The sequence below is a fragment of the Eutrigla gurnardus genome (assembly GCF_963514095.1).
Source record: "Eutrigla gurnardus genome assembly, chromosome: 15".
NCBI lineage: Eukaryota > Metazoa > Chordata > Actinopteri > Perciformes > Triglidae > Eutrigla > Eutrigla gurnardus.
This window is the reverse complement of record NC_139938.1, coordinates 11,413,931-11,429,997: the sequence shown is the minus strand read 5'-3', so window position 1 is coordinate 11,429,997 and position 16,067 is coordinate 11,413,931. Positions and strand designations below refer to the sequence as shown.

The 16,067-nt window shown below is 41.9% G+C and overlaps 2 protein-coding genes across 7 annotated transcripts in view; both read right to left on the bottom strand.

Moving 5' to 3' along the window:
- LOC311026134 (deoxynucleoside triphosphate triphosphohydrolase SAMHD1-like) overlaps positions 1 to 16,067 on the bottom strand; it is a 72,089-nt gene that overhangs the window by 26,082 nt on the left and 29,940 nt on the right. Inside the window, exon 1 of one of the 3 annotated variants that reach the window (XM_084029489.1) lies at positions 12,291 to 12,375. The exons of the other annotated variants lie outside the window; for them this stretch is intronic. The gene's annotated coding sequence lies outside the window, so the exon portion shown is untranslated. Of the gene's footprint in view, positions 1 to 12,290; positions 12,376 to 16,067 lie in introns of those variants that run through there. 3 annotated transcript variants of the gene reach the window in all.
- Positions 709 to 12,393, bottom strand: LOC311026130 (deoxynucleoside triphosphate triphosphohydrolase SAMHD1-like). 4 transcript variants are annotated; one of them, XM_084029480.1, is made up of 16 exons: positions 12,184 to 12,393; positions 11,541 to 11,701; positions 10,462 to 10,577; positions 10,033 to 10,103; positions 8,746 to 8,904; positions 7,757 to 7,857; positions 7,561 to 7,669; positions 6,595 to 6,686; positions 3,865 to 3,980; positions 3,085 to 3,227; positions 2,742 to 2,822; positions 2,449 to 2,529; positions 2,150 to 2,236; positions 1,945 to 2,049; positions 1,711 to 1,848; positions 709 to 1,554 (listed from the first exon to the last, which is right to left on the bottom strand). In XM_084029480.1, exons 1-16 carry the CDS (start codon positions 12,259 to 12,261, stop codon positions 1,540 to 1,542), a joined length of 1,653 nt encoding a protein of 550 aa, XP_083885606.1. In that variant the 5' UTR covers positions 12,262 to 12,393; the 3' UTR covers positions 709 to 1,539. The 4 variants fall into 4 exon arrangements, with proteins under 4 accessions (XP_083885606.1, XP_083885607.1, XP_083885608.1 ...); XM_084029481.1 differs by lacking the exon at positions 2,150 to 2,236 and having other exon boundaries at positions 2,443 to 2,529; XM_084029482.1 differs by lacking the exon at positions 2,449 to 2,529.

Genomic DNA, 16,067 nt, shown 5'->3' with positions numbered 1-16,067 from the left:
CAGCAACATTATAATGACGTAGTAGTGAAAGTCCGGTCGGATTCTCTGAGCACCGCGGTCGACTTTTCCTAAATCCTTTTCAGTTCTCCTATCTCCTTTCCTTAACCCCGTGAAGTTCCCTCTTGTGTTGTTTCAGTGTTGCAGGAGACTGAGATAAATAAAACAAGCTTATTCATTTACATTAGTGGATGCTTAGAAATGATATTTGTCCCTTCATTTCCTGCTCATATAGCTGCCAAGAAGCTCACTGATATCATGTTTTTCTTTTCCCCTATTCATCTGTAGTGTCTTCAAAATGTATTTAATTTTACAGTGTATATCTGTGTATGTCTTTCATGTATATATGTAAGATATTTTTTTTCTTAGACTATCAGCCAGAAATCTTCCCTTTAGCAGCTCTTTCATCCACCAAACTTACCTGAGGGGTTTGTTCATATATCCATCACTGACTGATTTATACATTACTCTTTAATGATCCAATGCAATTACATCTTAAAAATAAGATACGTATATATCGCTTCACTTTCTGGATTGGCGTATTTGTCCTATTTGTTCATCCAGTGTAAAGCGGTTCTGATACATTTACTGATGTTTTGTGTTTATTTGTTGGGATTGTAAAAGCATCCTAACATTACAGGGAAGTCTCTGATTTAACTGAGTGCAGCTGCCCTCTGGTGTTCAACAAGTGTACTTACATCAGGACACAACTGGAGAGAAAAGAGTTTTATTTTAAACAGTTTCCAGCACCTTTTCAACAGGATTCACAGGTCTCCAACAACTCTTCTCTTCATCAAAAATATTGTTCTTCGGAACACAATCAGCAAAATAACACAACCAGCAATCAGGCAAGATCAAATCATATTTAAAATGCACAGATCTTATTATTATTGATTATTGATTATTATTATATGATTATTATTATTATTATTAGATCTATAAGTTGAAAGGAAAATAAAATAGTGGGAAAGTTGAGCGACTTACTGTTAAAACAATAAATAAAACGCCACACAACAAACATCTGAAAAATATAAACGTGCAAAGTAAACACAACCACTTCAAAGTATTATATTAAAAGTCTCCCCCCCCCCCTTAAAACAAATGAGATGTATATAAATATAAATATACTGCTCACATGTTCAAAGCAATACATTCTACTGACCATGATTTACTGCTCAGGGTGTAAAAACATGATCGCCGGTTACTGGACAGAAACAAGGAATACACGTAAAACACCTGCAGCTCCAAATTAAAAACCTGATTGAAATAAAAACCACCAGTAAGATATTGATGTAAGCATCCTGAGTACAAGCCCTGAATATAGAATATAGAGTTTATATATTACTTTCCCGTCCTCATTTGCTGAGCTCAACACTCACCTCATAGAAAAATATAATCTTCTCCGTCTCGTCTGCCGAATGTGACAGAGATCGCTCGCTTCCTCTTACTTGAAAAGCTGAACTTTGGCTTTCTTCTTGTTGTTTCCACGATCACGCTCCCCTTCCCCACCCTCGTGGTCGGCCCAGCTGGCTTTCAGAGGAGTCAGCTCAGCCCGTACTGTGTGTGAATAAAGAAAAAAAGCATGAAGAGCAAATGAGACTCAACGCTCAGTTCACCTTCCATTGCTGTCTTGGAGTGCTAGTAAATGCTTATTTAATGCTTCCCACCACCGTCTCCTGTGACTCCGGGGGGATCCCTGCACATAAGTATTACCGTGGGCTTGGAGAAGTTCTTGTACATGCGCCACTTCTCAAAGTGTTTCTTGGCTGCCTCCAGACTCCCCTCGTCCGTCTTCTTGCAGTAGACTCTGATCAGCTGCTCAGCAAACTGCTCCGGCAGAAGTTTAGACACCTGGCGACAAAGAAGGCAGCTTATCTTTTTACAGACGGAGACAAAAATGAAGAAAAGACGGATAAAGATTTGGTTTCCGTGGACTGCAGCTCTGACCTGGTCCTGGTTGATATTGAAGGCTCTGGTTGGGTCAGCCTTGGAATAGAAATACATGTTGTTGATGGGGTTTTCCTCCTTCATCCCGTAGTCCATAGAGATGATCTAAAAGCAAATGTATTAGCTTAATATGAAAATGCATAATTAATCATAAATAAATCAATAAAAGCACAGTGCTGTTTACAAGAATGAATTAAACACTCACACTGACTACAAAGTCCTCTGCCTGCAGACCGTCGTCCGGGGGGCCGCTTGGTTTGAATCGAGCCAGTTCTTCCTCGGGACTCTTCTCCTTGTAGATGAGGAAGATGGAGAAGTGATGAAGCTCATTTCATTACATGAGATTACCTTACTTTTTTTTTATCATGGTGGTATCATATCATACACCATGATGTACAAAAATCCAAATCAGGATATCCAGTAGTTTTTTGCAGACACAAACAAGTATAATTTATTGAAAATGAATTGTCAATAATTTGGAGAATCATCGACTGGAACACTGACTACAAAGTCCTCTGCCTGCAGACCGTCGTCCGGGGAGCCGCTTGGTTTGGATCGAGCCAGTTCTTCCTCGGGACTCTTCTCCTTGTAGATGAGGAAGATGGAGAAGTGATGAAGCTCATTTCATTACATGAGATTACCTTACTTTTTTTTTATCATGGTGGTATCATATCATACACCATGATGTACAAAAATCCAAATCAGGATATCCAGTAGTTTTTTGCAGACACAAACAAGTATAATTTATTGAAAATGAATTGTCAATAATTTGGAGAATCATCGACTGGAACACTGACTACAAAGTCCTCTGCCTGCAGACCGTCGTCCGGGGAGCCGCTTGGTTTGGATCGAGCCAGTTCTTCCTCGGGACTCTTCTCCTTGTAGATGAGGAAGATGGAGAAGTGATGAAGCTCATTTCATTACATGAGATTACCTTACTTTTTTTTTATCATGGTGGTATCATATCATACACCATGATGTACAAAAATCCAAATCAGGATATCCAGTAGTTTTTTGCAGACACAAACAAGTATAATTTATTGAAAATGAATTGTCAATCATTTGGAGAATCATCATCGACTGGAATAATTGTTAGCCGACGATGTACACTTTAAAAAGTAGATTAAGACAAACACAAACCTGTTTGATGCTGCCTTTCTTTTTCTCTGGCTTGGTTTGGCCCAGATACTTGTAGAGGCGTCGATGGACGACGTTGAGCAGAATGCGCCTGGACTCGGCCAGCTCACCGGAGGAGGAGTTGAGTATCTGTTCGAAAACGTGATCTACAAGGACAAACTTAGCTTAGTTCAAGCAAAGACACCGCAGTCACCTAATAAGTCACTGAATTCATCTTAATTTACCATGTGGTTTTCAGCATAAAAACACAGACATGTTAAAATCCCCTCACTACATTTAATACAAACAAATGTCATATGAAGAGGTAAACAAACTAAATAGTGCAATCAAAGTGCAAAAATATACACCATCGTCCAAATTTGATTAACTGGGTTTAAAGCAGGGATTTAAAGTTTTTGCATTTAATTACTTTCATGTTTGTATAGAGTTGCACATCAAAAAATAACATGATGAAACGGACCATCATTTAATAAACATCACGCTGTATTAAAGAAGTCTTGAAACTAGAGACTGAGACCATAAACAATGTTTACTGAGATAATACATCAAAAGCTATGTGGGACCATTTTCTCATATACTTCTATACAACCAGAGAGGAGTCGCCCCCTGGTGGCCAGCATAGAGTAGTAGGACCATTTTCTCATAGACTTCTATACAACCAGAGATGAGTTGCCCCCTGGTGGCCAGCAGAGAGAATGACAGTTTAAGGCACTTCAGCCTTGGCTTCACTGTTCAGAACCGGATTGCCCACCTCTTCCCTGTGTCTGAAGGGTTTCTACAGACCTGTCAGCTTGGTGTAGGCCACCATGTCATCGATGGATGTGGACAGAGTGAACATCTGCCCCTCCGAACCTTCTATCTGGATGTGCCCGTCTGCTTTTAAGAAGGCCTCTGTGATCCTGGTGTGAGGGAAATTCCTATTTGAAGTGTAATCATCCTCACTCTGTTGTTCAACAACAACCTTTGCAATGCAAATCGTAAAGGGGGGGGAGGTTACACACAGATACATTGACGATTAACATTGCACTGAATACATCACACTCACAGCTGATGAAGATTTTGAGACACAATGGCTTAGAGGATATGAGTCAGATTTGTTAACTGGTGATCATTTATTTTGGGGAGGCTCCAGTATTTGGATTGCTCATGTTGTCGCATGTCCAGATTCACCTTGTTGCACACCTATCTTTCCAGTAAAAAGGCACTTCAAGAAAAACAACCAGCGGTCTTGCAATTTGTGTGGGATATGAGAGCAGAGAACGCGGTGTATGCCAGAGCTCCATTGGTTTCTGATCCACACACAATGTCACAGGTCGTTCTTGGACACACACCAGAGCCGCGATGGGCTACTGAGACAAAAGGTCTTTAAACATCCTTGCAGGAGTAAAATTATGCAGTAGGTCGACAATTCACTTTGGTTTTTAGAAAGTGAACAGGCATGCCAGGCTGACACAGTGGCACTGCTAAAGTTTTTAGCAGCACAAAGCCAGCCTCTCAAAATTGTAGTAGGTAAAACAGGAAGTAACCTTCCTAGGCCACATTATTTCCCATAAGGTTTTTAAAAAAACTACCCGATAATCGGATCCAAGCCATCTTTAAAATTATGCTGAGATGGCACAGCCTCTGCAGAGCATGACACATGATCATGGACATCGACCGACAAACACACAGACTTGGACAACGACGGACATGCCAGCTTTGTTTAGCTTGTACAAACCCTGACTGCCGCCCCGACCTTGGGCTGACCCGACTCAGACCAACCTTTTGACACAGACGGTTTGTAAAAAAGAATGAATGTCATCGCTAAATCTTTTTGTTCCTCAGGTAGTTGCATCCATCCTCCTGGAGTGGAGAATGAGCCACCTTACTCCAGCACAGATGATACATTACCATAATGTTTTGCTCTCACTCCCTAATGTCACTATAACCTGATGCATTGTACTTAACCAGCAAGCCTTTTGTCTACAGCAGTGGATGGTGAGCCACACGACTGCATGGTGGCAATTGTGGAAACCTGCTCACCCATTCAGATAACAATGTAAAATGTGAAAATGCCTAACCTTTCTTCCCAAATAACACCTCCTCTCTCCTCCAAAGGGCAACCTGGGTTTGCAAAGATGTTTGTTACAGTGCCTGGATAGAAACAGCTGACAGTTCCTAGTGTACACGGGACTTTTATAACCACTCACAAACATTTTGTTCTAAAGTTTTCTTTTCCCAAAGTGCTTAGTGTGCCTCAGACCCATGTCAGGAGAAGACAAGGAATCCAGCCAACTTATGCTATGCTTGACTACTGCCTCACCATTAACCTCTCCAACTCTCTGTCTGTCCACACACAGGTCAGAGCAGCTCTACCAACCCCATTGCAAGGACCATTTCATTCACTACAGCCTGGAGACTGGGTGGTGATAAAAGACTGCAGGAGACGTCGCTGGAGGGAACCACGCTGGACAGGACCATTTCTGGTACTCCTGATAACCAACACGGCTGTGAAGATAGCAGAGAGAGCCACGTGGGTCCACGCCAGCCACTGCAGGAAGGAGCCACCACACAAGGCAGAGATCCGGACGGGGGGATCAGACCCGCAACCCTACGAGGACGAGAAGAAGAAGACCCAGCAAAAAAACCACAGGAGCGACTGCTGTGATGCCGACGGACAACAATGGCTGTGTGACCAATTTGGTCCGTGGGGAACAGTGGTGGTCCAGTTTTCCACCCGTCTCGATGGTGCTCTGTACACTTCTGCGGACTGGCATTTGTGCGCCGACGTGCATAACAACACCGACAAAGCAGGAAGGATAGTTGAGCAGTACGTTTAGCTCTGCACCACGGCTTGGGATAAGAAGGAACGCTCTTGAAGAAGAAGAAAACAGGATCCCGATCATTGAACAATCGTATCACCTGACCGAAAGAAATAAAATTGTATAACACGTAATATAAATCCAGCAACTTATATTAGTAACGATTTAGATTTCTGTAACCCCAATGTGATCCTTTTATGACAGTACCTATTGATTGTTGATTTAATTGTTTGATTTACAAATTAATCAAAAGGGGGGAATGTGAGGGAAATTCCTATTTAATCATGTATTTCTGTGGGCAAATGGCTGTCTGACCATTTGCCACCAGGGGTGTCACCAAACGAGCCCATTGATGCAGGATAAGACAATGACCCTTTGATCAAACACAACATCTGGGGACACCTGGAACGGGGGCTGCAGGATGTCAGACCTGTATGTAAATTCAACTGCATTATAAGTGCCAACAGAAACAGTGACTCTTCAGTCATTCCTGCGTCGCACTGGGGATGGCTCATGCTGCAGCATTAAAAGATCTTCAGATTAGGATATTATGTCTACTGGTATTTCATTGCCAACTCTCACCTGCACTATAACTGGTATTTCAGTTGCAACGACACTGGTTCAAACCAAACATGTCATTTTCAAACCATTCTGCTGCGTATCGTACGAGGGACGGCGAATCGTGATGTAAAGACAACGACCGGCTACTCACATGGTCTCGATGATGTTGCCCACTGGGTGCTGGTAGGCTCTTCTGTGGAGGCTGTTCCTGGTGTGGAACATGTCGTACAGGTTGCCCACCTCCTGTTAGAAAAGTTAACGGCATTTTGATTTTACAGCTCATTAGAACGTGGACCTGGGCTCCGATAGTAGCCAACCTGATAATAAACTAAACCATGAATGGAACGTTGTGTCCGTAACTTATTCCACAACTGTTGGCTCATTTAGAAATTTCACTGGTTCCTCTTAGAAGAGCCCCCTGAATTCATAACGGTGGAATTATGAAATATAAGTTCCCTTAAATAATTGAATACATGTTGCATTATGCAATAAAAGTACACGTAAATAACTAAATGCTGCATTAGCACATATAAGTCTCCTGAAATAAATAAAGGTGGAATTATGAAATAAAAGCACCCTGAAATAAACAACTGTTCATTTATATTTATTTATATATTTATCGTCTATCCGATTTAGATAACCGGCCTTTGCAACAACTTGAATTAAAGAAGTAACCCTTTCGGGTGTTCAGGTTTCTTTCTTACCAAAATGTATTTAATTTTGATGGTTATTAGATAACGATAACTTGGGTGTGTTTTTGGACCAAAAAAACTTGAGCTCTTCTCAAACAATCCTGTTTCCTGGTTCAGATCACATCCACGTCTGGGCTGTATGTCGCTGTTGAGAAACCTTGTTTACCAATTATTACCAAATATTTTTCTGGTGAATCATAACCAACACCACATGGGAGGGAACTAAGCAGTCAGACAACTAGAAGAGACTCTTCCAGATTTTGAGAAAGAGGCGGTTTAGATCATCGGCCAACAAGGAAAGAAACTCCGCTGGTACGAGAACTAATTAGTATATATAATAAGTATTCTTATTTTGGTTCACCGTTTCGTTTGACTTGTTGCATATAGACAAGTTGCTTTTTCAACAAGCATATGTGACAACATACCTTGTCTCGAGTGCAGATGTGCTTTTGGCCGTCCACCTCACACACCCGGGCGAACATCAGGAAGCGGCGGTAGTCGAAGTTGTTCTGGATGCCGAGGTGGTAGCAGTCCCTGAGACGAGCAGAGGCAAGCGTCATCGGCAAACTAACACGGATCAATACAAACAATATCCAACGTCACCAGATCACGAAGCCCCACCTGGCAAAGTAGTCCCACTTGTCCACGTCAATGCCGTTTATTTTGTTGGCAACGATCTCGTAGAGGAAGGACTTGTCTTTTGTACGGCCTTTGTACGGCCACTGTGGAGAGGAACACCAAACCACAGTAAGCTTGGCCATGATGTTTAATGCATATGAAGTGTACACACACACACACACACACACACACACACACACACACACACACACACACACACACACACACACACACACACACACACACACACACACACACACACACACACACACACACACACACCTTTAACTCCTGGACGAAATCCTGAATGACAGAGTGTGTTTAACAATCACGCCACTGTGAGCTGCTGCGACGTTTTCATGCAACGGCCCCTCAACAATGCAGCATTGCCGGTGTTCAGCTGACGATCGCCCACCATGCATTGTGTTGATTTCCTGTTCAATATTATCACCAGAAACAAGCTAACTAAGCTAAGTTCATCTGGAGTAGCCTATTCTGTTGAATTAACTGAAAATAAAACCAGAAAAGGGAACTTGAATTTAACTCTATTTTTCTTTTGCTGTAATATCTCATTTGAAACTTGAACGGGTGAGGTTGAACTTATTTAAATTGACTGTTTATTTAATCTGCTTTGGATTCACGTATGACGGTTTGTAGGTTTTAGAAGTTACTTTTAAAACTGAATCAGCCCGCTACACAGGTTTGGGAAGAAAGCAACGTGATGCGATGTCATCAAACCTGCATGCGACACCACATGACCTGGGGTTATTAACCAAAATACTAACACCCATAAATATTATGATCCCAAACATAACGCTGCCCTTTCAGATGCTTTTATAATCGGTTTTTCAGAGCTCTGAAACAGACTAGGAGAAAGTTATAATCACTTTTTTTTTTCTTCTCATTTTTCATGTGTTTTTTAAATGACCGGTCAACGGTTTTCCAGGTTTTTCCCAGGACGCTACATCCCACAGGCAGACCTGGTGGCTCACCATGCGTTTTTTAGCTGCCTTGGTGTCTGGTGGGCCGCCGATCTGCTCCTTGATGAAGTCCAGGTCCTTAGGCAGCTTCAGGTCATACTTCTCCATCACTAGCTTCAGGTCGTTGCTTTCCACCATGTGGTCAAACATCTTGAGGGAGGCCGTCTCATGCTGCAACACCAACAGACTCGTACTTAAACCCCGGGTTGGAAAAGAAAGCTCGATGACTCATAAATTAAGCTTATCTCCGGTGAAACAGCGGGATACAACGTCTTAGGCTATATCGCTTGCCGTCTGTGGTCACAACTCACAGAACGACCGTGTGCCCCGTCGCCGTTATCAGCACCGCTTATCTGTCTAGAAGGCGTAATGACCAAACGAGCCTGCCAGGCTTGCAAGTCAAATGACATCAATTACGACTGCAAAAAGAAACTAAAGTATTAACTGCTTTGACCATCTGGTGGAGCAGGAAACAAACAGTCATGGTGGATAAAAACACGGGGAGTGACCAGGAGAGACCCGGCGATTAAAAACATCATCTTGGTGAGTTTCCATAGTTGGAATAATTGTAAATATCAGCAAAAAAGCTGACTAGCACGTTATCATGGTGAAAGAGCTAGAGATGTGCATATGTATATAGTGTTTTTTTATATTTATGTTCTTGACTGCAGTACTTTGCTTATTGATTATTCTTTGTAAATATCATGAGCACTGAAGACCAAGGCAAATTCCTTGTATGTGAAAACGTATTTGGCAATAAGCTCCTTTCTGATTGTGATTCAACAAAAATACAGGATACAAAAATTACATTAAAAACAAACAAAAAATAATGCAGTTATGATGCTTATGATGACACTTATGATTTCTTATCATCTTATTTAAGATTATTTTCAGGTGTGTGTCTCCTCTGCGATGCAATAAAAACATTTCTTTCTCACATTTTGATGGTTATTGGATAACGATAACGATAACTTGGGTGTGTTTTTGGACCGAATAAACTGGTTCTTCTCAAACAATCCTGTTTCCTGTAACTGGTTCAGATCACATCCACGTCTGGGCTCATATGTCGCTGTTGTGAAACCTTGTTTACCAATTATTGACAAAGATTTTTCTGTTGAATCATAACCAACAACATCGGCATTTTCCAACTGAAGAAGAGGCGGTTTAGATCATCGGCCAACAAGGAAAGAAACTAATCCTTACGTAATCCTTAAGTATTTTTTTTTGGCTTAAAGTTTCGTTTGACACTTACTGCGTATCGAAACTAAAGGACTAAATGAAATCACATTTGTTTCTTACCTTCCATTTAAGTTCTGGACGTGCTTTGGGGATGAACGACTTGTCAAACATATGGGAGAACGGCCCGTGTCCTGGCACGTGAACAAATATAAAAAATGGTTGATTTGACAAGAACGACGAAAAGAACAGAACCATGATATGATTTTACAGAAAAAGCTTACTGTTAGATAAAAGCAGGATACCTAAGTCATCTCCATGTAACTTATGAGTAAACATTTTTGTTGCATGTACAGACTTCATTTTGACAATACTTTCATTTCCATGTTACCAGAAGAACATCTCAGTCAAAGTAATGAAACCATCTTGCGACCCCCTCGGTGTCTCCCGAAACCCCTGGTCCAGAACCCGAGAACCCTACCACCCTAGAACCCTAGAACCTGAATCCTAGAACCCCAGAACCCGAGAACCTGAACCCTGCGTGGGACTCACCCAGGTCGTGGCAGAGTCCAGCGATCTGCACACACAGGATGTCTTCGTCGGAGATCTCAAGCTCCGGCTGCCTCTGGTTCAGGGCTTTTACCAATTGCCCGGCCAAGTGACCCACCCTGCACCCGAACACCACAAACACCAGATACATCAAATATATACAAACAAACGTTTTGTACACTGTTCAATTTGAAAAGTTGCCCTTACCAAAACTGGTCGCACTTAAAAAAGGTAAGTAAAGTCCTTAAGTTTAGTATCGACTTGTAGAGTTTACCTAATGTTTTTAAGTTGTCCAACTTAAAATAGCAAGTACACTGATCTTTCTAAGTATTTGCAAGTTAAGCAAGCCAAGTTAGCCTGACTTCACTGAACAGTTGTCTTTAGAACGATTAGTTCACAGGGACATTTGTATTTGATCAATTCTGTGTCGTGAACCATGGCCCCACCGTGGAAACAAATACAACTTTACTATAAAAGCATTTAGAAATTGTGAAACAAACATTTGGATTCATACACAAAGAGGCTGTTTGTCTTGACTTTTGTCACTGCATCAGTGCACATGTAAGTTTTGTACACATGAAAAGAGAAGGCAGATACTTTGTACAAACATTGTAGCCTGAAACACGGAGAAGAAGAACGTCACCCTTATTTATAAAGTCCTGGGTGTTTCCTGTAACACCCAGATCCATGATCATTGTGATGCCACAAATAAATGTGTTCCAGTGCCAACATTGTGTCTTCAAAGGGCTTCTAGGGTTTGTGTAGTTTAGAAAATAAAAGCTTGATTGAGTGAAAAGCAGTCTTGTGAAAATAGAGCAGCCTTTGAGAATTCAAGATGATTGCAAACAGCCTCTTTGTGTATAATTCCAAATGTTTGTGTCACAATTTCTAAATGGTTTTATTGTGAAGTCGGATTTGTTTCCATGATGGGCCATGGTTCAAGAAACGCAGATTTGCTAACCGAGATGAAACGTTGAATCATTGCATCACTTTTATTACACGTTAGGTATGAGTCTTTATTGCAACCTGCAGACTTTGCTTTTACTTTCTCTCTGCGTTGGACAGGAGACGAGAGGACGTACCCGATGCTGTGTTCAAAGCGGTTGTGCGACGCCCCGGGGAAGACGAAGTAGGTCCCTCCGAGCTGCTTGATGCGCCGGAGTCTCTGGAACTGAGGGGTGTCGATGATGCAGATGAGAAGGGGGTGCAGCTTCATGTGGCCGTGGATGGGATCGTTAAACACCTGGAGGACGGGAAAGGGCATGAGCAGCTGAGAGACCAACCTCACCATCGCATTTAAAGCACATGCAGGCAGTCTGTGTGTTTGTCTCTGGGAGGTCGATACAAACAGCTGGGAACTGGCGTGTGTCACACCTGCATTTGCCATTTTTGATTTGTATAGACTTGTTTATCTTCACACGCACTTGTGCTTTATCCTACAAGCTCCTCTCCTTCATACTGTTGAGTCTTTCTCATTCATTCAGCCTTGAAAGTAGCGACGCACCAATCGGACTCTTTCAGTCGCGATACCGAGACCCGGAGTTCGGCTAAGAGCCGAAACTGATCCACTGCCAGTGTTAACTCATTTACAATAAAAGAGATACAATGAATGAATGAGCTGTGTTAGTGTGAGTCATTCTAACATTGTAAAAACAACAACATGAATGTACGTATTTGTTATCTATTTAAAACATCAACACCAGATCCAGCTTTTTTACTCGTTACCTTGTGTTCGGAGTCGGACACTCTCTTCTTCGCGCTGCTGTTCGGGGTCTCAGCTTCCTCCAACAGTGGCATGTCCATGTTGTTGTTGACGGACGGGCGGTGACGTGGAGTGAAGAGCGGTGACGGGTTCCGGCCGGCGGTGCTTCCAACGTCGCCTTCAACAGCTGATCGGGCCGCTCCGCAGAAAAAGACACCGGGCGTCGAAAAATACCCGGGGTTTTGTACCTGTGCCGGCCGTGTCAAGCTAAGCGGAAACACGGATGATGCTTCCGGTAACTGTTTTTCAAAATAAAAGTCGACAAACGAAGTCCCTCTGCTCCTGCTAGCTAGTTCCCCATTAGGGTTACTGATGAGTCCATCCATCCATTTTCTACCGCTTATCCTGTATTCAGGGTCATGGGGGGGCTGGAGCCGATCCCAGCTGTCATTGGGGGCGAAGGCAGGGTACACCCTGGAAAGAACGCCAGTCTATCGCAGGGCCAACATGTACAACCATTCACACTCATGTTCACACCTACGGGCAATTCAGAGTCATCAATTAACCTATCCCCATCCTGCATGTCTTTGGACTGTGGGAGGAAGCCGGAGAACCCGAGGAGAACCCACGCTTACACGGGGAGAACATGCAAACTCCACACAGAAGGAACCCGGGCCCGACCCGGGAATCGAATCGAACCCGCGACTCTTTTGCTGTGAGGCAAGAGTGCTACCCACTACACCACCCTGCAGCCCCTACTGATGAGTCATTGTTTATTTTCCCATTACTTTATCTATACTCTATTATTTTTGTTAGTATATTATTATTTTATATAATTTAACGTGCCTTGATGTTTCTAAATTCATTAACCACAATTAAAACATTCAGGTCACATATTTTTGTTAAATATATATATGTTTAAATTGTATTCCGAATATGTAAGTTACAATGCAGCAATGAAGATCTGGGGGAAATACACAATAATTTATCTATGTATATATTTTAGGTGACGTCATGAATTAATACAAACGTTAGCCTATGTTAAGTTTGGAAAATTCTGAAAGCAGCCAGTAGGCTACAATAAATGTCTAGTGTAAGTGTGAGTGTAAAAAACACAACCTCTATAGTGATCCGAATAAAACAAATGATGAGGAAAAACAAGTCATCTTCAAAGGACCTATTTAAACGATCGCCTTCCAAAATTGCATATTTCATCTTAAATACCAAGAAAACTCTGACTAGACTAGGCTTTTACTTTAAACAGTTTTTTACTTACTACTAAAAACAAGTAATTTCAGCTTCAGTAAACCTCAACTCTCCCGAATACTTCATGATTTTATTTTTACAAGTAAAACACATCGCTTCCGGTATCTGGCTATTGACGCAGGTCGCTCCCCATTGGCTGGCACGTGGAGAGCGGAGCCACACATATTGAGCAACGAGTCAAGGTACGCCCCTGTGGACACGTACCTTAAAGGTGCCTTAAGGGTACGTGTCCACAGGCAGCGGTGTTTCCCCGCGTCCCATTCATTGGGTACGTGTCCACAGGGGCGATTTTAAACGCGAGTGGACAGCCGCTTCCCAGTATTGCACGCTTGGGGGGCTGCCACTAGAGGATGATTGACAGGCGCTCTCCTTCATACAATCACGCGCACACTTCATGGCTGCACCTGATTGCCAGGCTTGCAAGTTAAATGACATCAATTACGACTGCAAAAAGAAACTAAAGTATTTACTGCTTTGACCATCTGGTGGAGCAGGAAACAAACAGTCATGGTGGATAAAAACACGGGGAGTGACCAGGAGAGACCCGGCGATTAAAAACAACCAATGGGTTTCATCTTGGTGAGTTTCCATAGTTGGAATAATTGTAAATATCAGCAAAAAAGCTGACTAGCACGTTATCATGGTGAAAGATAGAGCTAGAGATGTGCATATGTATATAGTGTTTTTTTATATGTATGTTCTTGACTGCAGTACTTTGCTTATTGATTATTCTTTGTAAATATCATGAGCACTGAAGACCAAGGCAACTTCCTTGTATGTGAAAAAGTATTTGGCAATAAGCTCCTTTCTGATTGTGATTCAACAAAAATACAGGATACAAAAATTACATTAAAAAAAAAAAATAATAATGCAGTTATGATTCTTATGATGACACTTATGATTTCTTATCATCTTATTTAAGATTATTTTCAGGTGTCTGTCTCATCTGTGATGCAATAAAAACATTTCTTTCTCACATTTTGATGGTTATTAGATAACGATAACCATAACTTGGGTGTGTTTTTGGACCAAACAAACTGGTTCTTCTCAAACAATCCTGTTTCCTGTAACTGGTTCAGATCACATCCACGTCTGGGCTCATATGTCGCTGTTGTGGAACCTTGTTTACCAATTATTGCCAAATATTTTTCTGATGAATCATAACCAACAACACATGGGAGGGAACCAAGCAGTCAGACAACTAGAAGAGACTCTTCCAGATTTTCTGCATTTTCCAACTGAAGAAGAGGCGGTTTAGATCATCGGCCAACAAGGAAAGAAACTAATCTTTACGTAATCCTTAAGTATTTTTATTTTGGCTTAAAGTTTCGTTTGACACTTACTGCGTATCGAAACTAAAGGACTAAATGAAATCACATTTGTTTCTTACCTTCCATTTAAGTCCTGGACGTGCTTTGGGGATGAACGACCCGTCAAACATATGGGAGAACGGCCCGTGTCCTGGCACGTGAACAAATATAAAAAATGGTTGACGATGAAAAAAAACAGAACCATGATATGATTTTACAGAAAAAGCTTACTGTAAGATAAAAGCAGGATACCTAAGTCATCTCCATGTAACTTATGAGTAAACATTTTTGTTGCATGTACATACTTCATTTTGACAATACTTTCATTTCCATGTTACCAGAAGAACATCTCAGTCAAAGTAATGAAACCATCTTGCGACCCCCTCGGTGTCTCCCGAAACCCCTGGTCCAGAACCCTAGAACCCGAGAACCCGAGAACCCGAGAACCCTAGAACCCTAGAACCCTAGAACCTGAACCTTAGAACCCCAGAACCTGAGAACCTGAACCCTGCGTGGGACTCACCCAGGTCGTGGCAGAGTCCAGCGATCTGCACACACAGGACGTCTCTGCGGGAGATGAGGAGCTCTGGCTGACTCTGGTTCAGGGCTTGTACCAAGTGACCCACCCTGCACCCAAACACCACAAAACACCACAGATGCATCAAATATATACAAACAAACGTTTTGTACACTGTTCGATTTAAAAAGTTGCCCTTACCAAAACTGGTCGCACTTAAAAAAGGTAAGTAAAGTCCTGAAGTTTAGTATCGACTTGTAGAGTTTACTTAATGTTTTTAAGTTGTCCAACTTAAAATAGCAAGTACACTGATCTTTCTAAGTTTTAGCAACTTAAGTAAGCCAAGTTAGCCTGACTTCACTGAACAGTTGTCTTTAGAACGATTAGTTCACAGGGATATTTGTATTTGATCAATTCTGAGTGTCGTGAACCATGGCCCCACCGTGGAAACAAATACAACTTTACTATAAAAGCATTTAGAAATTGTGAAACAAACATTTGGATTTATACACAAAGAGGCTGTTTGTCTTGACTTTTGTCACTGCATCAGTGCGTGCACAATGTAAGTTTTGTACACGGGAAAAGAGAAGGCAGATACTTTGTACAAACATTGTAGCCTGAAACACGAAGAAGAAGAACGTCACCCTTATTTATAAAGTCCTGGGTGTTTCCTGTAACACCCAGATCCGTGATCATTGTGATGCCACAAAGAAATGTGTTCCAGTGCCAACTTTGTGTCTTCAAAGGGCTTCAAGGGTTTGTGTAGTTTAGAAAATAAAAGCTTGATTGAGTGAGTGAAAAGCAGTCTTGTGAA